We start from the raw sequence: 23,353 nt of genomic DNA on the forward strand, positions 1-23,353 counted from the left end.
AGGGAGCTGCAGGAGCAGCTTTGCCAAGGGCTCCTGCCCAGTGCCACAGATACTGAGCAATACAGAAATAAAAACGCTGGGTCAGCTCCTTGCTGACCCCAATAGATGTGAGAGACAAACGAGGAGCTGCTGGAACGCGTCCCCCTCATTAGCAGGCGTCCATTTAAAAGCACCAGACCAGCGCTGACCACATTACAACCTGCACGGAGGAGCGGGGACGGCAAGGAAAAGCTGCTGCTTAACCCACTCTGCCTCCCCAGCCGGTTCACGGGGTTATTACTCAAATCACAAGTGAGAAATTCATCACATTTTCATTAAAAACTTCCCCGTGGGCTCCCTGTTGTGCCGCGCTCCGGCTTTTTAACAAGGCAACAGGATGCAGGGGGGGAAAGAAAACTCGGATTTATAAATTAACGAGCAGGGCCCCCTCCAGACAGCTAATGACACCTCGGAGGAGGAAAATAAAAACACCATTAGTCAAGTGGAGACTGATCCCCGCGGCTGGAGAGGGAGTGGGTAACTCGCAGCCTGCCCTGGCTGTCCCCACAGCCTCAGGGGAGCACACCCAGCGTGGTGATGGGGACATCAGCTCCCAGACACCCACCCCGCTCCCAGCCAGCGTGTGGCAGCTGTTTGTCACTCTGTGCTGTCCCCAGGGAGCAGAGGTGGCAGGAGGATTCCTCTCCTCCCCGTGCAAAGCATCCCCCCAAACCGAGCTGGCAAAACAGCCGCAAAAAAAGGGACCAAGAGGCGGCAGCAGCCGCGGGCTGGGGACACGCGGGGACAAGGCCACCAGCAGATGGCAATGGATGGCTTCTGATCCCGCAGGACAGAGCGCGGCTCTCCCGGCCCGGGCAGGGCTCGCACGTCCCGCACTCACTCGATCGCTGGTTCTTGATGAAGAAGAGCTTCAGCCGCTCCTTGAAGGTGTTTTCGTTCACGTAGAACTCGACCTGCACCCTGCGGGGAGAGTCCCCAGAGGGGCCGGTCGGTGGGGTGGCAGGGCAGGGCAGAGCAGGAGCCCCCCGGGAGCCCCTCTGTCCCCCCAGCCCGGCGGGGTGACCCCGCTGACACCCCACAGTGACCCCAGGCGTGTCCCCGCAGCCCCGCAGCAGCAGCAGCCGGGAGCCCCAGGGACCCCCGAATCAGCAGATGTGACCCCAGGGCCGCCTCTGCTGGGGGCCCAGGGCTTGGCTTGCCTTCACACGCACCCAGCTGACAGCAGGGGTACAAACTTCTCCTTTCACAACCTTCAAAGCCTCCCAGAAAAGCAGCGGCCTTGGTTTGGAGCAGCCTCCCCCTGATTTATCTGCTCCAGCCACCCAGCCGCAGCAGGCCAGGAGCTGCTGAGGACAATGTCCCCAATGTCCCCAGTGTGTCCTGGCTCTGTCCGCACCCTGGCTCTGCCTGGGGAGGAGAAACACTCAGCATCGAAGCCGTTAAAAAAACAATTCCACCCTAAAAAGGAGAAAATTTCCCTTTGTTGCTAAGATACCACGCTTGGTCATTCCAGAAAAAAACCCAGGAGCTGACAGCCAGCTCCAAACATCTCCTGGAATCCAGGGCCACTGCTGGTGACCCCCGGCAGGCCAGGGCAGGGAGTCACCTGTCAGGGCACTGCACAGGATCCGGCGGGGAGGAGCAGCGGGTGAACCTGGAAATGTCCCATCCTCGCCTCCCTTGGCTTCTCCTGCCAGCCCCACATTCCAGCGGGATGCCCACGGCCCTGGGGATGGGAGAAACCCTCCCCGAGGCTGGAGGCTCCTCCCCAGGGATGTCAGCAGGGTCTGGGATCCTGGATGAAGGGCGTGCGGGTAAAACCGCTCCCAGCTCAGCTCATCCTCCGCCGCCTCTGGCGGCACTTTATAAACGCCCGCGGCCCTTTGCGACCTCATTATTGATCACCCTCAATCCCAGCGCTCCTGCTGAGCGCCGCTGGAACTCCAGAGGTTCCTCCTGCCTCGGCTTTAGACGGAACAAGACAAAGTGTGCTCCCTCCTGTCCGGCCCAGAAAGGAATTAAGTGCTGTGATTAGCAATCCCTTCCCCTGCTCGCTGTTCTCAGCGAGTCCTGAGGAAGCGCTCCTGTTATTACTCCTTTTTGAACTGCTCATGAAGTGATGGAGACCTGATTAACCCGGCGTGTTCCCCAGCCCGGGCATCCATCAAAGCGAGCCAATTCCCGGTGACACTGGTTCCCATCCCACTCCAACCCTCAGGTGCCAGCTCCACCGGATCCGGATTTATTGGGAAGCGGCTGCTCCTCGCTCTGACACGGAGGGATAAATATTTACCGAGCATTCGTGCCCAGCTGATCTGGCAGCAGATTGGGACGGGGTTTTTCGAGACCCTCGTTGCCCGGGGGTCCCTCATCCTGGGCGCCGCCCCAGACAGTCCAAGGCTTTGCACCACACCTGGTTCGTGGTCACCACCAGAAGGGAGCAGGTGTGGACAGCCCCAGACCCCAGAGCAGGGAGAGAGCAGGAGAATTTACAAGCCCTGGCTGATCAGCACGATGCCTGAGGAGCAAAGAGCGTTAATGCAGAGCCTCAAAGCCCAGCCTTTACACGTGGTAAAATTAATCGTCTCCAGAGCCAGACTCGGCAAATCATTTTTCTGTGCCAGGGCATAAATCAGCTGTCACAACTGCTCACAACGCTGCACACAGGATAATTGCTCCTTCTCCTCATTAAGGATGCCCGGGAAGTGCCGGGGACTGGCTTTCAGCTCTGACAGCAGCACCCCATTCATCAGAGTCCCCCAGGATTAAGTGCCTTGAGGAGCCCGAGACTTGAGGGAGCACGATTCCTCTGCCAGACATTCGTCTGGTATCAGAGCAACAAACAGCGAAATAAATCTCTGTCACCAGGCAGATGGTTCACTGATCTGTAGAGCCGTGGCCCACCTCGAGACAATGACTGTAATTGCTGGAGGATAAAAGGACTAAATTATTAGATCTAACTTCCTATGATGAAGTAGCCCACGTATTCATCCATCCTGATGGCTGCAGGAGAGAAAGAACGCTGGGGAAACAACAAAGCAACGAAAAGCCATGTCTTGACTGGGGGGAACAGGGTGTTTATAACACGGCAAAGAGATGAAGAAATCAAAGGATGTGGAGGGAAGACGTTCCTGTGCAGGCAACCTGCCAAGGCTGAGTCCCAGATCTTTGTGGGGGTCCCACTCTGCAGGTGAAGCCGACACCCCACAGCTCAATGAGGGGTGGCTCTTCCCAGGCAGCAGCACCATCCCAAAGTATCAGAGCTCCTACTCCATTTCCAGCTGAGGGAAGGAGATGATATCACGTAAAACCTACCCTTTAATTTCATTGTCAGGGAGTTAACTGGAAATAAAAATCAAGCAGAACTCCGACTGCGTTATCACCACCCCAAAACACGCCGTGACAGCTCTGCCTTCGCAGCAGCTCTGCCGCAATGGGGTGTTCAAAGCGTCCCCTCCCTGCTGCCGTGGCTGGGCATCCTTCATACCTGGAGCATCATCCCCACCTGGAACATCCTGCCCACATGGAGCATCGTCCCCACCTGGAGCATCGTCCCCACCTGGAGCATCCTTCCCACCTGGAGCATCATCCCCACTGTCCAATCATCCTGCTGCCAACCCATCCCAGGCCACTCCAAGGGTCACCAGCTCCACAGGCAGCCCACAGCTCCCTCCCCTCGCCCCCTCTGAACCCCTCCAGGCCATGCAAACAACGATCCTGGTACGAGTTTAGTTACAAACCCTCTGCTTGGAAGTGTAATTACTGCTATTATGCACTTCATCATGCCTGAGCGACTCCGTTTTCTTTGCTGGGTTATTTATTGTACTTTATTAATCTAAGATTAGAGGCAATTTGTTGTAAGATGATGAGTTCCCGAAAAAAAAAGACACAATAGTTTGTTCAGAAAAGCGCAGGATGAAAGGCCAGGACGAGCACATCACAGCCCACTGGCATTAAAATAGACACTGAGGAGCACAGCCCCTGCTCCTGACTTTAAATTTCCCCTGAGGGCTGAGAAAGTTCTCTTTAAAAGGAGGAAAACACCAAAAAAAAATATAACCTATACAGGCATGGGGAGGTGGAGATACCCCCAAATTCTGCATCCACGGGACACTCATGTGAACAGTGGGGCACAGGCAGCTCCCTCTGATCTCCACGGGCTGTGACAGCCCCTGGGCTCGGCCTGAGAGCTGACACAGCCCCAAAATCCAGCAGCCAGCCAAGGGAGGGAGCTGCCAACCCTGCCCCAGGCCCTGCCCAGAGCCCCCCCGCTCCTTTCTGCTGAAGGACTTGGCTCCCCAGGGTGGTTTTGCTGGATTTTCTATCAGACGCTTCGTGCCATGAGAAGCGCGTCTTCAAATAAATAAAGCTCTTGATAGGGAAAAAAGCCCTCAGCCCTTCCCCTCTCACTTCAGCTGGGTGGGAAGTGCTGGTGTTGGTACAATCCCAGGGTGGGTTGGGTTGGAAGGGACCTAAAAGCTCATCTCATTCCAGCCCCCCTTTCCTCTCCACCAGGCTCCTCCCATGCCCACCCAGCCTGGGACAATTTCTTGTCCCAGGAAGCTTCTCAAGGAATTTCTCCCATCATGTGGCAGGATGCAAACAAGACCCTTCAGGATTTTTTTTTGGGGGGGGGGTGGGGGGGGGAAGAAAAAATACCCAACAAACCAGCAAAACCCAGAAATCTCTGCAATCTCTGCCAAGGCAGCCCAAGTGAGACCCCACTTCACCCCTCGGCTCCAGCTCAGCCCAGAGAACAGCTCTGCACCCTCCACGCAAACCCACACGGGTCAAACACAAGAAATGGGGCTGCAGCCACGCTGGAATTACAGAAATGTGCTGCTGGCCCAGCTGGGCTCCCTGGGGATGGGCTGTGGGTACCAGACACCGCCCAGAGGAAGGTGAGGAGCCGGGCTGGCAGCGCAGGGCTGCAGCGTTTCCTCTCCCAGCACCGCGAGGAGGATGTGCAGGATGTTCTGAGGGCAACGCGCCATGGCCAGGCTGCCTCCAGCCCTCACTCAGCGCCGGGAGCAGCCGCTGCCAGCTGGAACCTGAGCACAGCCAAAATCCTTCCCGAATAAACCGCAAAAACCTGCCAGGCTGGGGCTCGGATACCTGCTGATGGCAGCTACATAAATACCCAGGCAGCTCCAGCCCTCCTGATTCTCTTTGGGATGGTTTTTCTTTTTTCCCTTTTTCCCCGATGCTGAGGGGTGTTGGGACACAGAACCTACAGCGGGATGGACGACACGGGCTGAGCTCTCCGTGCCCTGTGTTTGCCATCCTCCATCCACCGGGGGTGAGAGAGGACGGGGACAGCTCCGGCCGTGCCCAGCCGAGCTCCCAGAGCAGGCTTTGGGAACGGGAATGGGAACGGGAACGGGAATTGCCGCACAGCTGTGCGCACACAGACAGCCTGGGCGCCTGCCAAAGGCACAGACACGGCGAGCTGCCCCCGCGCTCAATAAGCAGTAATTGAACAATTACTCAAAGGAGGAGGGCTGTGCTTTGGGCAGGGCTGAAACGGCTTCAAACCGGCTTCCAGGGGCTGCTCCTGCCACGCCGGGTCCCCTCACGGGGCGGGGGATGCTCGGGTTCAGCGCCGGTGGCAGCATTGATGCCGTGCCGCACTCCCCGGGCGGCTGGACACGCTCCCCCGGCCGCCGCCGCAGCTCCCCGGGAGCGTCTCGGCTCCTCCGGGGCTTCATCCGACACCCGCCGAGCTCTCCCTCGGCAGCAGCGGCTCCTGCGGTGGACCTCGGGCGCGTTTTTAAACCAGAAAGCACCAAACGAGCCAGAGAGGGCCGGGGAGTGGGGCGGTCTGTCCCCGCTTGGGGGGCAGAGCCCCCCGCGCCAGCACGGCTGATCCAGGCAGGGAGGGGCAGAGGGGGGGTCTCAGGTCCTGAGGGAGGTACAGGAGAGCACCGGGACACCGCTGGCAGGGTCACCAAGTGCTGCAAACGGGGCAAACCTGCCCACTTCTAGTGGGTTTTGTCATCCCACATGCCTGGAGGCTGCTCTCCCCCTCATCCCAGGATCCCGAATGATCCTCACGGGTCACAGTGGCACCTGGCCCCGAGGTGCTCACAGGTCACACACCAGCATGTGTGTGACAGGCATTGTCACATTCACCACGGCACGGCCACCGTGCCACCATCACAGCCACCGTGGCACTGGCACTGCCACTGTGCCACTGTCACAGCCACCATGGCACTGTCACTGTCACAGTCACCATGCCACCATCACAGCCACCGTGGCACTGGCACTGTCACAGCCACCATGGCACTGTCACTGTCACAGCCACCATGCCACCATCACAGCCACCATGGCACTGTCACAGTCACCATGGCACTGGCACTGGCACTGCCACTGCCACTGTGTCACTGTCACAGCCACTGTGCCACCATCACAGCCACCATGGCACTGTCACTGTCACTGCCACTGTGCCACCATCACAGCCACCATGGCACTGTCACTGTCACTGCCACCATGCCACCATCACAGCCACCATGGCACTGGCACTGTCACAGCCACCATGGCACTGTCACTGTCACAGCCACCATGCCACCATCACAGCCACCATGGCACTGTCACAGTCACCATGGCACTGGCACTGGCACTGCCACTGCCACTGTGTCACTGTCACAGCCACTGTGCCACCATCACAGCCACCATGGCACTGTCACTGTCACTGCCACTGTGCCACCATCACAGCCACCATGGCACTGGCACTGTCACAGCCGCCACGGCACCATCACAGCTTCCATGGCACTGGCACTGTCACTGCCACCGTGCCACCATCACAGCCACCATGGCACCATCACAGCCACCATGGCACTGGCACTGTCACAGCCACCGTGCCACCATCACAGCCACCGTGGCACTGGCACTGTCACAGCCACCGTGCCACCATCACAGCCACCGTGGCACTGGCACTGGCACTGCCACTGTGCCACCATCACAGCCACCATGGCACTGTCAGAGTCACAGTGGTATCACCACAGTCATTGTGGCACTGTCACAGCCACCATGGCACTGTCACACCTACCATGGCACTGTCACAGCCACTGTGCCACCATAGCACTGTCAGAGTCACCACGGTATCACCACAGCCACCACGGCACCATCACAGCCACTGTGACACTGTCACAGCCACCATGGCACTGTCACAGCCACCATGGCACTGTCACAGCCAGTGTGGCACTGTCACAGCCACCACTGCACCATCACAGCCGTGTGGAAAGGCAGCTGCCCCACCTGGCCCCTGCAGCACCAGGAATGAGTTTCCCTGGCCCTGCACACGCCGAGGCTAATCACAGACCACGATCAGCAGAACCGAGTCCCACATCCATAAACGCTGCCCAGGGAGCCAGGGTGATGCTGTGGCACATCCTGCCCCTCAAGCCCAAACACTCATTTCTTCAAGGTTTCATGCATTTACCACGGGAATCAATCAGAAAAAAAAACCACCCTCCTGTTTTATCATGGAGTGGGATTTGGGTTTTTTTTGCCCGAAGAAAGAATTGATATTGCCAACCATTCTGCAGCAAATTAAACCCAGCTGGGTGCAGGTAATGTCATCCTGGCTCCAGCAGTAATGCTGCAGTTTTATTTTTGGGGATGAAAAGCAAATTCCAAGCAGTCACTACAGGGAAAAACCCTGCCCAGGTGTAGGTTTGGCCTCCAGGGCCTTTTATCTCACATCACTCCCTGGGCTCATCCCACCAACCCTCGTGTGCCAGAGGGACAGGGGCTGGCACAAACTGCAGGAGGGGATCCACGGGCCTGAAGAGATGTAAAAGAAATCTCCTGCTTGACTTTTAGCTCTTTTATATACATACAGTTTTTTATTAGGGAGGACATTGCAATGGAAATGGGATTTTTATCGATTCCCCGTTCCCTGAAGGCAGCTGTAATCCCTCTCCAACTGTGTTCAGCAGTCGCAGAGCTCATTTCCAGGCACCAAACCAAATGCTGGAGGAAACAGGGACACGCTCAGGGGTTCAAGCTGTACATAATAGAAGACCTCGGGCTGGGAGGACTTTAAAATTCATCCTGTTCCACCCCCTGCCGTGGGCAGGGACACCTTCCACCATCCCAGGGTGCTCCAAGCCCTGTCCAACCTGGCCTTGGACACTGCCAGGATGGGGCAGCGTCTCCCACCCAAGGTTTGGGTGGTGCTCATGGACTTGCTCCTCAATGGAATAACTGCAGGGAAGGGTAAAACCCCAAAGGGAAGCAGCAACGGGACGACAGGCTGTGTTTCCTTTGGCCTGTTTGTTTTGCAACACTGGAGGCTGCCACTCATGAGTCTGCTCCAGTAATTGCCTGAGCTGATGAATCTGCATTGTTTAATTAGGGCTGTGCACGGAGCTCATCGTTAATGGATAATTGCCCGTTTGCTGCTATCAATTCTTCCTCAAGAAACTTGTCTGTCCCCAGGAGCAGAGAATCCTCCCCACGGTGGGAACTGCTGCTCCCATACACAATCCCTTGGTGCCCAGAGCAATAAAGGACAAACCTTGTGCTTATCAGCTCCCTGGAAAGCAGGATAACCATGGAACCACGGACTGGTTTGGGTTGGAAGGGACCTTCAAAGGTCATCTGGCTCCAGCCATGGGCAGGGACAATCCCACCGAACCAGGTTGTTCCAAACCCCATCCATCCTGGCCTGGAAACCCTTCCACGGATGGACCATCCCCTGTAATCCACAGTAATTCAGAGCCAAGGACAACCACTGTTCTCAGCAGCAGGTACTGCCCAAAAAACTCAGCTCACCAAACACCCCGAATTCCAAGGGGGGTGGGGTTTTTTTTTTTTTGCCTTCTGGAGGCCAGGGTCGTCTTTTCCCCAGGGCCAGCCGCGGTCCCCTGTCCCTCCCCGCGGCGCCGGGACACGCGGGCGGAGCACTTACTGTGAGAAGGAGGAATCCACGCTGAAATCCTCGGCGTGAGGAGGCCTAAGAGCGAGAGCAGCACAGAGGGTGAGGGAATGCACCGGCCCCGGAATGCCCCGGGCACCAGCGGCCACCCGAGGGCTCAGCCGGGGTCACACCACGCCTGGGACACGTCCCTGCTCAGCTCCCTGTGGCGCTCTGGTGGCTTTGCCAGCTACAACCCCTCTAAGGACTGATCTCCATGGATAAAAAATGGGGTTTATGCCTGGTTTATGCCCCCTTTTTTTGCCTCTGATCGGTGCCACACTTGGTGCAGAGAAATGAGACTTTGGAGGGTTGCTGCTTTCAGGAACTCAGCATTGTGCCCCTCTCCTGGGCTGGTTTTACGGACACCAGTGATGAGCAGAGAAGGGAAAAGGAAACAGAATTAAAAAAAATAAGCCAAAAATCAAATCGAATGACAGAGAGGAACGATGAGGGTGATGAGGGGTTCGAGGAAGAACACAGGAAAACAAGAGTGGGTGGGAGGCAAAGGGCCTGTGCTCGTGTACTGTACATCTCACAGACAGACAGACAGACAGACAGCACAGGGCTATCAAACACTGCAATTACAGCTGCAAAGCACAAAAAAAAACCCCTTGGGAAAATGATGCTGTCATCAGGACAGCCCCGGGTCCCCAGCACTGACTGAGCCTGAGCCCTGCCCTGTTCCAGCAGCGCCCTCTCTCCTTCCCCTATTTACTGCCAGCCAGGGACACCGAGAAATATCATCAGAGCCAAGGGGGCTGCTGCAGGCCATAAAGATTTTTTCTTGCATTTTGCTCTTGCTTTACGAGTCCGCAGCACTCCAGCACAGTTCAAACTAAATAAAAGCAATAAATTCCCATTTCAGCAGAAATGCGAGCCCAAAGGAAGCTGATCCATCCCTCAGCTACGAGCAGCAGCCTCCCTGGGCCAGGATTTATTTTGGCTCCTGCTCCTGGGCTCTGGTCTGTGCAGAGGCTGGGGAGGAGCTCATTGCTCCTTCCTCTATCCCAGGTGAGTATCCTTGGACATTCTCAGAGTGGGGCACCCTGTGCCAGGGAAGGATTTCTCCCCAGTATTTAATCTAGCCCTGCTTTCTCTCAGTGTGAAGCCATTCCCTCTCATCCTGTCACTCCAGGCCCTTATCCCAAGTCCTTTTCCGGCTCTTTTGGAGCCCCTTTAGGTGCTGGAGGGTTCTGCAGGATCTCCCCAGAGCTTTTTCTTCTCTGGGCTCATCTCCTGCCATCTTCCCTGCTCATTTCCAGCTTTCTCCTGCAACCCCTCCTGGAGCATGGAGTTAATTCACACCAAAGTGGTCTCTCGTGCCACCTCTCCCAGCAGGAGCAAGCCCTGGGCTGTCCCTGCAGCTGTGCCTGGGAGCAGCCCTGGCATTTATTCCTGCCCGGATTTTCTCCAGCTGCAGAGTAGAGCCTCGGGAAGGAGGGAAGGAAGCTGCCAGCTCAGGCTCCCTCCAGCTAAATTGGATTATCCCACGTTAGCAGCAGGGGCTGCTCGGGCCCCTCCGCCTGCGTTTGGTTTTGAACCGTGGCCTTTTCTCCCTCACAGAGATGTTTATGGGGAAAGAATCAGCAAGTGATTTGGTTTTCTCCTAATCTGGTGCCAGCTGGCAGCCGGGGAGAACAGAGGAACAGGAGCTAATTCCAGCTGCAGAGAAACCATGCTGAAAGCCAAAGAGCAAAGTCACCAACCCACACAGATCAACGGGGTCCTGCAGAACCTGAGGGGTCTGGGGAACTGGGATTCCCAGGATTGCTTCCCCCAAAGCCAGGGGCTCAGGAGGAGAATAAACACCTCACTCACATGGCGGCATCACAAACCAAAGGGATTCCAAAGTCACGGACAGACAGAAACCTCCCCAAGGGTGGCTTTGGCCACTCTGTTCCATGGTTAAAGCACATACAGTAAAATGACTCTTTTTTTTTTTTTTTTTTTGCCACAAAAAGGTGCTTTTGGCTCCCAAATGAGTGAAGTTTGTTGTGCTGGTCACAGAGGGAAGAAGTGATTTGAGGTGTCCCACTGAAACCTCTCTTTCTTCCCACCAGACACTCAAATTCTCACCAACACTCCAATTGCTGAGAAAACACGGAGATTTCTCTAAGAAAACTAAAAATCACTCCAAATCCCATTTGGAAAAAACAGCCGTTTTCCAGATCCTAAAAACACTTTAACAGTGATTTACAACACGCAGAACCAAAGCCACTTAATGGAGTCAGAAAGGTTACGCTGGCTTTTAATGTGCTTTAGATAATCTACTTCAAATTGACCTTTCTTATTTCATCCAGGTCTGGCTCCAGGAGAGCAGACAAACCTCAGCTCGCCTCATTCTCATGGAAAACAGGGATGGCACAGGCAGGGAAACGACCTCTGCTCCCCTGGAGGATCCAGGGGCTGAGAGGGCAGAGCTGTGCCCAGGCAGGCGGAGCTGAGGCCACTTGTCCTGGTGCTGGCACAAGAAACATCTCCCAGACAGAGGAGCAGAGCAGCGAAGGAAAAAAGGAGACAGGAGAGGAGTAGAGGGGGAAGGAACTTCTTGGCTGCTGCAGAAGACAGGTCTGCCCCCGCCCTTCCAGCTGCAGCCCCTGACAGAAGGGGAAGGTTTTATTAGGAGGTGAGGAGACAAAGGCACGTTTATTATTAGAACGAAGCCATAATAAAGCTGGCTTATGTAAAAGAGAGAGCAATCACCTGCCCACCCGTGCTGGAGGCAGCTCCTGGGCTGAGCAGCACCTTCCACCTCATCCTGCCTCCTCAGCTCTGCCTCCAGCACCTCCCAGCAAAGGCAGCACCCCCCTGAGCTGGGCAGGGATGTGCACAGCACCCCTGGGCTCCAGTGCCCCAAGAATCGGGGCAGCAGAACCAGCTCCCTTCTCTCCAGGGGGGAAGGCAGCCAGCCCCAAGCCCCAGCTCTCCTCCAGCTCTGCCAGGGCGCTGCGGGATCTGGGTGGCTTTTAGCTCTCGGGCCTCGTGCAGATAATTTGAGGCTAAATGCTGTCCCCGTGTTCCAAGAGCTCCAGGATGCTCGGAGGGAGAGAGCAGCAAAGCACAGCCCCAGCTCAGCCCTGCTCACACAGGGACCTGTTCCCTCCCAGCAAAGTCTGCGCCGTCACCACTGCCTCCCGAATTTTTGGTAAATGAAGGGCATTAAAAATTCACTCCTGGTGGTGCATTTCCTATTCAATTTACAGCCATCACTTCCAAACAAACAAACAACAACAACAAAAAAAAAACATGCCTTGACTCGAGGCTGCTGGAAGTTACAGACACAAGTAATGACCTGCCAACACCACTCCTGGCTCCAGGCTGCTTTAATAACCACTCGCAAGGCTCGGAGGCATTTCAAGACCAAGGTGGAAAGGCATTAAATCTGATGACCTTGTCCATTAGCTCTGGGAAGGATTTAATGCCTTTTCACCCTGATCTCGAAACGCCTTCAGCTCGGGGTCAAGGCAGGGGGGTGAAGATGAGCCAAGCAAGGTAAGTGCCTGGGGAGGCTCCCCCAAAGCCAGCTCATCCCTCCAGAGACAGGAGCTGCACCACGGCTCCTACCATACTGACAGTGAGAAACTCAGCCCGAAATAGCCCGATGTGAGAAGGACAGATGGGAGGAGATGAAAAAAGAAAGTAAAGAGGGGGAGAAGGAACGAGCAAGAGGAAGGGGAAAGTGAGAGGAAGAGGCACACGTCTGCTCACAAAGAGGGGAGGGGAGGGCAGCTCCCCTTCCCGGCTGGGGGGTGACCCCAGGGAAGGGGCTTGAGCCTCCAGCAGCCCTGGTGTGGAGGAACTCAGCCAGCTGTGCTGCTGGGCACCTGGAGAAGCCACCAGCAGCTCCAGGCACCTGCAGAGAGCTGCAGAGGTGCCACAGGGACCGGCTGTGCCCCCACCGGCACGGGAGCAGCCACACGGGCAGGAGCAGGAGGGAGCTCACCTGCAGCACGGGCTCAGCTGCCTCCCCACCGCGCTGCTTTAACCACAGGAGCACTTTTCCTTGGCATTCCTCTGCAAAAGGCACGTCCCAGCTCCAACACATAAAGTTTGGGAAGCGGCAGGCGCGGTGCCAGAGCTGCAGCAGCGCTGGCTGCAGCCGGACAGGCTGTTCCCAGCCCAGCGTCCAGCCTGGCCTGGAGTCGCCTTCCAGAAAGTTGTGCCTCTCCCGGAGCCAGCCACACCTTCATGGAGGTTGGAAAGGAGCTCTAAGGTCACCAAATCCATCATCAAACCCTACCCCCAGCACTGCCAAGCCCACCACTGAGCCGTGTCCCCAAACACCACGACCACGCATCATTTAGAAACCTCCAGGGATGGGGACTCCACCTGTGCCAGGGCTGCACAACCCTTTTGGTAAAGGAACTTTGCCCCAAATCCAACCTAAATCCCCCCCCTAGCACAACCTGAGGCCGTTTCCTCTTGTCCTCGTGGTTGTTTCTTGGAAGAAGAGACCGATCCCAGCTGGCTACAAGCTCCTTTCAGGTCGATGGAGAGGGCGGGCACTGCCAAGCCTGGGCAAAGGGGCCCTGCAGATGCTCAGGCTGCTGTGACACACAGCTCCTGCCTTTGCTAATGAGCTAAACGAGTCCCTGCAGCCCTGACAAGTGACTGATCCTTGTGAGGGAAGGACTGTGGACAGATTCGGAGGTGGCATGTGAGACCCTCACGGCCCACTCAGAGAGGTGCCACTCTCCCAGCAAGCAGGAAAGCCTCCCCTGGGGGAGGAACGTGCTGATCCCCGTGCCCTGAGGGGACCCGATGGGACCTGATGGGAACGAGGATCCGAAAATAAACAGAGCAGAAGCCCGAGTGCCGAGTGTGGCACCCTGAGGTGAGGATCGTGTCTGCCTGTCAGGGCTATGTAGGGCACCGAGATGCTCGGCAGCCGTGGGAGGAGAGCTCAGCACTCCCAAAGCTCAGCCTGCTCCCCTCCGGCACCCAGCTCGGGGGGCGGCATCGCCCCGCGCCCGCAGGGCAAACACTCCCTGCCATAGAGGGCCTGGGGTCCGAGGGACACAGGAGCAGCCACAAACACACCCAGAAGCTGGAGAGAGCTCAGGGCCGAGCCCCGCATGGCACACGGGGGTGTCGGTGCTGTCCCTGCGCGGAGGAGTGGCTACAAAGCCGGCAGGGTGAGCAGAGCTCGGGGCCGTTCCGGCACTTTGGGGCAGTTCCAGGAAGGAAAAGAAGCAGCCGGGCTCACGGCCCGGAGGCTGGAATCGCTGCCGTGCTGCTTTGCTCTGTGTGAGGGATGGCAGCTGCCGGCGGGATCCGGGATCGTGCCCCGAGCATCAGGATCAATTTGCATATTGCCCTGAGCTCCATTCCTGCAGTGATCCCGCCCTGAAAACACCCTCAGCATCCCCCAGAGGTGTGGGCAGTGGCCTGGCAGGAGAGGAGCCCAAGGGAAGCACATCAAGGCTGGCAGGACAGAGGATGCTCAGGCTGGCAGGACAGAGGATGCTCAGACTGGCAGGACAGAGGATGCTCAGGCTGACAGGACAGGGGATGCTCAGGCTGGCAGGACAGAGGATGCTCAGGCTGACAGGACAGGGGATGCTCAGACTGGCAGGACAGGGGATGCTCAGACTGGCAGGACAGGGGATGCTCAGACTGGCAGGACAGAGGATGCTCAGGCTGGCAGGACAGAGGATGCTCAGGCTGGCAGGACAGAGGATGCTCAGGCTGGCAGGACAGAGGATGCTCAGGCTGGCAGGACAGAGGATGCTCAGACTGGCAGGACAGAGGATGCTCAGGCTGGCAGGACAGAGGATGCTCAGGCTGGCAGGACAGAGGATGCTCAGGCTGACAGGACAGGGGATGCTCAGGCTGGCAGGACAGAGGATGCTCAGACTGGCAGGACAGGGGATGCTCAGGCTGGCAGGACAGAGGATGCTCAGGCTGGCAGGACAGAGGATGCTCAGGCTGGCAGGACAGGGGATGCTCAGGCTGGCAGGACAGGGGATGCTCAGGCTGGCAGGACAGGGGATGCTCAGGCTGGCAGGACAGAGGATGCTCAGGCTGGCAGGACAGGGGATGCTCAGACTGGCAGGACAGAGGATGCTCAGACTGGCAGGACAGAGGATGCTCAGACTGGCAGGACAGGGGATGCTCAGGCTGGCAGGACAGAGGATGCTCAGGCTGGCAGGACAGGGGATGCTCAGGCTGGCAGGACAGGGGATGCTCAGCCCTCCACGGGCAGGGCTGGGAGGTTGGAACCCAAGGCTGAGAGCAGCCCCTGGGTTGGGCACTGCCAGGGCAAGGCTGGGAGATGTGGGCAGAGATGAACACACTGCCAGCCAACAGCCACACCCCAGAGCAAACCCCAGTGCCCCCCACGCAGAGATAGCCCCCCAAAAACACGTCCCAGCCAGCCCAGTCCAGCCCAGCCCAGTCGAGCACATCAAAGCCAAAGTGCTTCACAAGCAAAACGTGTTGGATGCCCCAGATTCTCTTTCAGATCTTCTCCAGAAAGGCTCCCCCAGCAACGCTGGGTCCTGCCCTCCCTCACAAAGCGTCACTGATGTCCCCAGCTCAGAGAGAGCAGAGCAGGGGCCAGGTCTGGCACAGACCACCCTGACACCTCAGCCCTGCTCGTATTTCTGGTACAAACCCTCATCCCCATCCAGGAGGGAAGCAGCAGGAGACCCAGGGCTGGACCACAGCAGGGATGGGCAAACCCCACGCAGGGGATGACCCTGGCACAGCTTTTCTCCTGCACAAAAACACCTCACCCAGAGCTGAGGCAGCAAACTGGCCCGTGGCATTTGCTGAGAGCACAGAGAGGGCTCCGAAAGGTCTCTGCTGGAAAAGGCTTTTGTTAAGGAAATGTTAAAAATGTTTCCTATGGAGAGCATCACCTGGAGAGCTCCTGCAGGGACTGTGGTGGTTTCATTGGCCAGATCAGACCTCTCCGTGGTTCGTTTGTGTGCAAGTGTCAGGCAGAAAATCCACATTTAGCAAGTCCTGTTTGTTAATAGCAGGCTGCCCCTGGGGGGAACAAACATCCATCGGTCAGAAATTCTATTTTCAGAGAGGTTTGGGTGAATTCCTCACTCTCTGGAGCGCTTTATCTCCAAAGAACCCCGCATTAAACCCAGCCTAGCAGAGCGCAGCCCTTCCCCACTGAGGAGACTCCAGCCACCTTGTTGACTGGGCTGAGGCAGAGTCCCATTTATTCCTGCCAAAAATATCTCCAACTGAGAGACGAGGCAAGGCTGGGAGGGGTGGGAGTGAGCAGCCTGAAGGAGAAAGGAAGGGAGGGAAGGATCCAGCTGCTGCCTGGGGCTGCCCGGCAGGAGAGGAGCAGCCAGGCTCCTCTGGGACACACAGCAAAAGGGACAAGGGAGAAGAACAGGTACAAGATGCGGCAAGGGAAGAATTATTCACCCTGAGAATGAGCCAACCCTGCACCTGGCACCCACAGAAGCTGAGAAATGCCCGGTGAGGTGTTTAAAACTCAGCAGGACCGGTCCTGAGCCAGCTGGGACAACTTTAAGGCCAGTCCAGCTTTGGAGAAGAGCCCTCCAGCTTCTCTCCAAGCCCAGCTCTTCTGCAATGCTAATCTCCCTCCCTCACAGTTCTGTTATGGGCAGCTCAACAAACACAGCTGAAGGAGGTGAGGGGCAGGGAGGGGACTCAGAGCCCTGCCAAGGCTTGGGGAAGAGCATCCAAAGCAGACAGCAAACGGGAATGTTTGCAATCCCTGCAGAGCCCCGGCGTGCCCTGGGACAGGCAGTGGGCAGAGCTTCCCCTGCTCCCAGCAGAGCTGCACAAACAGGACGTGGTTATCTTGTAAAAACCTTTGTTTGTGCTTCCAAACCCGCACCTCGGGTGCTGCAGGGAGATCGCCGGTCCTGAAACGGGATCCAAACAGATGTTTGCATGTCCTGCCTCCTGCCAGCAGCTCCTTCCCGAGCACAGAGTGCTCCCTGGAGCTCTGCTTCCCTTCACACCTTCCCCTTTCAAATTTCTCCCAGCACAAGGGACAAACATGCCTCAGGAAAAGCCTGGATGCAGGGAGAAGACTCAACCTCTCCTGGCTGGTTCCAGGCACTGTCACCCGGTGCCAGGGGAGTCTCAGTGCCCAGGCAGCCGGTCTGCAGCTGAGCCTGCCCCCCCTGGCATGGCCACGAGGCTCCCGCTTCCATCCCCATCCCACAGCAATCCCTGGCACACAGAAACAACTCCAAGCCTCTTTGGTGGAGGACACTTCCACATGGGCAACCTGGGCTGGTCCCATCCCACCTGCAGGTCACCAGACACAGGAAAATATCCCTGCCCTGGCTGCCCGGGGGCAGTCCTGAATCCCCCTTTTTACTCCCAAGCCCTGGAGTGGTTTTTCCTCAGATGAATTCAAATCCTTTCCTCCTGTTTTGACTGGGAACCCCTAAAAGCTTTGAGATGCTGCAGTGACTCAGAGACAAGAGTAAGGAGGTAAATAAAGTAGGTGAGAATAAATTTCCCTGGCTTCAATCATCAGGAGGAATCATTTGCATCCTGCAACACACATCTCCTTCCACCACCACCTGGAAATTCACTCCCAGCTCCCCGGGACAATTGCCGTTGCTAACTCTGCTTTGGGTGACACGAAGCATCTCAAACTCTTCGCTCGTCACTTCCAAACCAATCCCCCTGCCTTCGCTGCAGCAGTGGAAGAGAAGTGCAGGAATCTCAGCCTCAGTTACCAGCTCACTGTTGGGAAGCAGGAGATGCTGGCAGTGGGGAATCCAGACACCGCAGGCTGCGGCGGGCAGGGCTCTGCCACGGGGCTGTCACAGTGTTCCACCAGCTCCCCTGCCTCACAGCAGCAGCCTCTTACAACAGGATTGCAGCAAATCACCGAGAATTCCAGTGAAACCCAGGGAATTGGGTCTTTACACAGCCCTGGGGCACCTTCTCTTGAGGGTCCACCAAAACACCGTAGTGATGCGATTTTTGGAACTGCCTCCCTCCAGATCCAATAGTGCCTTGCAGCTTCCCCGCTTTGTGCTGTGCTCCCACAAAAACCAAGGAGGATCAGCCCTGGGATGAAGTTTTGGCCCCCTGGACTCGGGCAGGAGCCCACCAAGCCCCTGGGTGCCAGAGAGGAGAAGCCCCTCTGGCAGGTTTATTCACTGCTGATCAGCGGGATGAGTTCGTACCAGTCTCCCAGTTGTATTTCTCTGGCCCTCACACATCTGGTTTGACCACTGACCCTGTCCTGAGGGGAGACACCACCAGAACTTGGAGGAGCACGGAGAGGAAGCAGCCTTGCTCCAAAGGCTTTGCCCGTGGTGGTGATGCTCAGGATGTGCCCTCAGAGGTTCAGGTACCCCAGGACAGGTCCAAAGCAAGGCACAGAACCGGACCACAAACAGCACTGGGAGCAGACCCAGGATGTCAAAACCTTCCGAGACCACACCAGCTCCGGGGATTTATTCCCACTGCACCTGCACAATGCCCATCCTCAGCCTCCACACGTGTGAGCCCTTGCCTGGCAGAGTCAGAGGCAGCTCCCCACCAGCTCCCGGTGTTTGCTCACCACAGCCCCGGCCCCGGTGCCATCTGGAGCGCTGGCACAGCACGCCAGGGACACACACCCACAGCTCCCTCCCCAGGGCACCAGGAATCTGCCTCCTCCCAGACCTGGAGACTGAAGCATGTGCCCGGCACCGGCAGCAGCCACGCCGGTGCTCCCCGGCACACTCCTCCCTCCCCGGCTTCCCCGGCGGGCACCACAGCTGCTGCTCCTGGCTCCCTGCCACACTCCCCCCAGATATGCCAAGAGGCAGAAGCTGAGGCATTAATTCATTCCAGCCTAAGGCCAAACAAGTAAAAGCCCCCCCCTGAGCAGGGGAGCTTTCCCACCGTGCTCATTTGCACCAAATCCCATCCCAGGAGACGTACAGTACACAGTCACAGGTGAGGCAGCATGGATGGGCTGGAAGGCTGGGTAGATGGCGGAGGAGGATGGAACAGAAAATGGAACGAACAGAACAAGAACTGAATTAGTGACATTCGCATCCTCATCGTAACCAGGGGACCTGGCTCCTTCTGAATCACTGAAATCCCCAGAGCAGCGCAGAGCGTTCTCCTCCTCCTGAAAAAACAGCTCCTTCCTCCCTCTACACTCAGCCCTGTGCTTGCAGGAGGGCTGCAGCATTTCCTATGGCAGCTTCCTTTTAATTTTTTTTTTTTTTTAATTGCAGATACAAATAAATTATTGCTCAGATGAGGGGGGACCGAGCATCCCTCCTGCCATGCAAACATGGTGCTTGTGTACAGTGAGTACCGTGGCGTTAGCAGTGCAAATAAGCTTGGGGTTTATACTGCACAGGGAAGGTGCAGTGCAAGTTAACAGTGGTGTGTGGCAGCCCCAGGCTGCCATTCAGACATGCTTCAGGCATATTTAAAAAAAAAAAAAAAAAAATTCAAGAAGCACCCATAAAAAATTTAAAGGAACTGGTTTCCTTCTGCTCCAGCTCCCTATTTCATAACAGAACTTTGGAGCTGGCGTGGCTCTTTAACATGGCAATCCAGGATTTGATCCACCACCCCTCCAGCCCGTGGAGGCACTAATCCTTTCCCCTCTCATTTAAAAGATAAAAGGTGCTGCCTCCCCCGCCCAGCCTCCCCACGCACCACTGCAGTCCTGCAATACCTTTGTCCGACATCACTCCCCATGGATCCCATCCTCCGAGATGGTAACAAGGGGCTCACCCCGTGGACATCTTCTGTCGTCGCCGGTGGGACGGTTTTGACATGGGAATGGCTCTCGGAAGGGGAATTCTTCAGCTTGGCTCTTGCCATCCTGCCAGCCTCGGCTGCCTCTGTGACTTCCTCCTCTTTCCCCCCTGAACTCTCTCATACATAGCAATCCTCACCGCAATCAGTTTAGAGCTGTCGGCACGTACCATCTCCTTCCTTCTTCTCCTCTCCCCAGTCACGGCTGCTCAGTGGAACAATCCTGCCCTGTACATTTATTTTGGTAGTGAGGGGAGTCAAGGCAAACTCTCTGGCCTTGCTGCTGCTGCTGCTGCAACAAATTTGGTGCAAAACCGCCGGGGGAAAAAAAAAAATCCACGACGCAGAAATCTGAGAGGGCTTTGTTTGCTAAATAATGAAATTGCCTCGCCTGACTCTGTCAAAAGAAGGATTGCACTGCTCTTATCACCACAGGCAGGGCAGGGGCTGAAGGATTATATTATTTTTTTTTTCCCCCATCGCTGTTTTTCGGTAGCAACACGAGGAGGAGGAAGCTATTTTATCTCATTCCTCTGTGTGCAGAGCAGCGTGCAGACTGCGTGCCAGGGAACAGACTCAGCAGGTTTGGCTCTCTCAGGCACAAAGCAGCAGAGCTCTGTCCCCTCCTGAACGCACCCGCTGTGAACCCGGCAGGGAGGAACTCACTGCTGCTCCCTCAGAGCGCCCAGCAGGGCTCAGTTCCTGCTCACCTGGCCGGGCAGGTGCACCAGACCCGGCCCAGAGTGACTCACGTTTCCCTCTTCAGGTGGCAGCAAAATCTGCTGCCCCTTCAACACCCTTGGCATCGATTTGTCAAGATATCCAAGAGAAAAGGGAATTCACCGTGGCCAGGGGAGAGCCGAGCTGGAGATAACACCTGAGTGCACAGGTGGGGTTGGAAAGCATCCTGAATCCTTCCCTATTTTGGGAATGCCGCCAGTCCAGAGCTGCTCCTGGTTGGTTTGATGGCAGCCAGGAACAAAAAGCGTCTCGAAGGTGCCACGGCCTGCGTGGGGCACAGGGCTCAGCACCACGGACAGCAGTGTCACCACGGCACGTCACCCAGCTCCTGCCGTGCCACCCCCAAGGTGCCAACCCCACCCCAAACTGTGCCAACCCCACCCCAAACTGTGCCAACCCATCACACCAGTGCTGCCCCACGGCCCAGCCCCACTGCAGGGCGGTGCTGCCCCTTTTCAGGCTGGAAATGAAGAATGAATTCACTGGTGGTCACCACGCCAGGACCTAAATCAATATGAATAATCAGGCTCCACCGCAGGATTTTTTAAAATGGTTTTTGTACAAAAGGCCAACGTGTTGACTGGCAGGGTCCCCCCTGAGCCTGGGAGCTGTAGCTGTGAGGAGGCTGGCTGGGAGAGCAGGGCAGGAGCTGGGGTGGGAATTCTGGGATCCAAAGCACTTCCCTTTCAGAATGAAAAGCTGACAATTCCCTTTTGGCACAGCTCCACGGCCTAACCACACTTTCCATCCCCCTGCCGAGCTGTCAGAACACCCAGGATCACCAGTCTGTGCCAAATTCCAGGAGGAAAAGGCCGGTCCTTGGCTTCCCCTGTCCTGCCAGGAGCTGTCAGGCACGCTGAGCTCTGCTCTTCCCCCAGACATCAGCACCCACCCATCCCTTGCCCCACGGCACAAAGGCAGTCCCCGGCTGCCCTGGGAGGAGAAGCAAAGCCCCCATTTCCTGTTAACCAAATCCTGGTTTCCCTGCTCCCAGCATTATTTCTTAATGGGATTTCACCACCCGACAGACTTTGTTTCGGCATTTGGAAATGCAAAATGGATAAAAAAACCCGCAGCCCTTTGCTTAATGTGCCGGCTTTCAGAGTACATTTAATTTCTTGTTTTGCCTCGAAATGATTCATTAGCTCAATACATTCATTTTTCCACCCAAGTCATTCCTTTCTGCCTCATGGTTTGATTCAGGCTCTTTGACTTTTTGCTCCATATCTCTCTACTTCGGGGTTGTTCTCAAACACCAAATATAATCCGTCAGCCCTGCGGGCTGGAGTGTGCCCTGATAAATCCTCCTGGGCCACAGAGCCACTGGGATGGGGCAATCAGGTGTCACTTCTTGGGTGAATTCTACGTTCTATTGTACTCCTAATTGCAGAAGAACATTAATTTTAGGCTTGTGATTAGATGTGAAAAGGGGCTTAGGCTTAAGTTATTCATCTCAGCACTAATGCCCTCACACAGCGGCAGGAACTGAAGAGGGATTAGGGGAAGACCTGGGGAATTTTTAACAGAAAATACAAACTTCTGCTGTCACGCCTGTGCTGTGCAGGAGGTGACAGGGAGCACATCAAAGAGCCCCTCGAGGAGCTCAGATCCTGCCCACAGGAGCCTCTCCTTTTCTGTCAACAGCTTAAACACAAACCAAGACAGGAAAACCAGACAGAGGGGCATGATCTGACACCAGGGCACAAAAAAACCACAGCCAGGGCTGCGGGTCTGAGCAACCATTCCCCTTCTGGGGGAGGAAAGAGGTCGCCCAAAGCTGAGCAGAGCACCTGTGAGCCCTCAGAGCGCTCAGCCCTGCCCCGAGCTGCCAGAGCAGCTCCTTTGCTGTGCTTCTGTCAGAAAAAAATATTCCTCTCTCAGCAATACAATGTGTTCCTCGCTTCACCTGAAGACCCGGAGCCTCTCCTCCCCCAGCCCTGAGAGTCCCAGGCTGCTGCTGTGTCAAAGAGAGCAGTGGGAGGAGGAGTGAGGCAGAAACCCAGAGCGAACGCAGCCCAGTACATCCAGCACTCCCACCGCCTCTGGCTGGGAAGCAGCCTGTTCCTAGAAAGAGCCTGGCTGTGTCACCTGAGCCAGCTCTGCAGGGAGGACACATCCCCTGCTCTCCTGCCCAGGGGACACAGCAGCCAGCTCCACACCTTGTTTGTACAGCACGTCCTTCCAGGGAAACTCAGGTGGGCAAAACCAACAAGACACAACCTCGGCAACATCAAAGCCCAAATAAGGATTCCTCTGGTCCAGAAAGACTTCCCTGGGCCAGCTGAATGCCAACCATCTGACTGCAAGCCAGGAAACCGGTGTTTAATTTTAGTTCGAGAGCCCATTACAAAGTGCTGATTTCTCATTTCAGCATCTACATTATGCAGAGACCACTGCTGTGCCGGGGGCTGGAGGGATGGCAGGGAATTGCTGAGCAGCAGTTGCAGGGGTAATAATATTTCAGAAAATAAGATTAGGAAAGAAGCAGCTTCCTCATTGCTCTGAATTGAATCCACAGCAACTGCATTGTTAAATATTCTCCCTTTTATCCAGGCCGCTTTCAGCCCCAAACTGCCAAAACTCCCTTTACTCACATTTCCAACTTATTAATAATAAACCATCCCCCCGTCCATTAGAAGGAGTTGATGATACAGGAAGGGGTTGAGCTTTTCCCATCCTCGGGCAAACAAAGCTGCTCTGTTCAGACACAAGCCAGGGGGGTTACTTTGCAAGACCTCCTTAAGGAAAGGCAGGTTAAAGTATTTCAAAAATCCCAACAGGCACCAGCTCTGCCAAGATCATTCCAAACCCACAAAAAGTGACCTGGGTGGGAAAAAAAACGTTTTGGAGGAAGAGCTTGTGCTCTCGAGCAGTCAGAACCTCACAGAGCTGCTGCTCTAAGGAGGGGCTGTGCTCGTACAAATAAAATGTTAACTCCAGGGACCCCGAGCTGAAAAGCCA

At 56.2% G+C, this 23,353-nt stretch overlaps 1 protein-coding gene across 9 annotated transcripts in view; it reads right to left on the reverse strand.

Moving 5' to 3' along the window:
• The window catches only part of KCNT1 (potassium sodium-activated channel subfamily T member 1), a 79,520-nt gene that overhangs the window by 23,120 nt on the left and 33,047 nt on the right, over positions 1-23,353 (reverse strand). For 6 of the 9 annotated variants that reach the window (XM_066201270.1, XM_066201274.1, XM_066201271.1 and 3 more), the window contains exons 1-3: positions 19,569-19,849; positions 8,915-8,959; positions 881-960 (exon numbers count right to left, since the gene is read on the reverse strand). In XM_066201270.1, the coding sequence (XP_066057367.1) occupies positions 881-960; positions 8,915-8,959; positions 19,569-19,717 (274 nt within the window). In that variant the 5' untranslated portion in view covers positions 19,718-19,849. Of the gene's footprint in view, positions 1-880; positions 961-8,914; positions 8,960-19,568; positions 19,850-23,353 lie in introns of those variants that run through there. The other 3 variants (XM_066201276.1, XM_066201275.1, XM_066201272.1) reach the window with 2 other exon arrangements.

This window comes from Chamaea fasciata, unplaced genomic scaffold (genome assembly GCF_029207755.1).
Source record: "Chamaea fasciata isolate MVZ Bird 193981 ecotype frontalis unplaced genomic scaffold, bChaFas1.0.hap1 SCAF_20, whole genome shotgun sequence".
Lineage (NCBI taxonomy): Eukaryota > Metazoa > Chordata > Aves > Passeriformes > Sylviidae > Chamaea > Chamaea fasciata.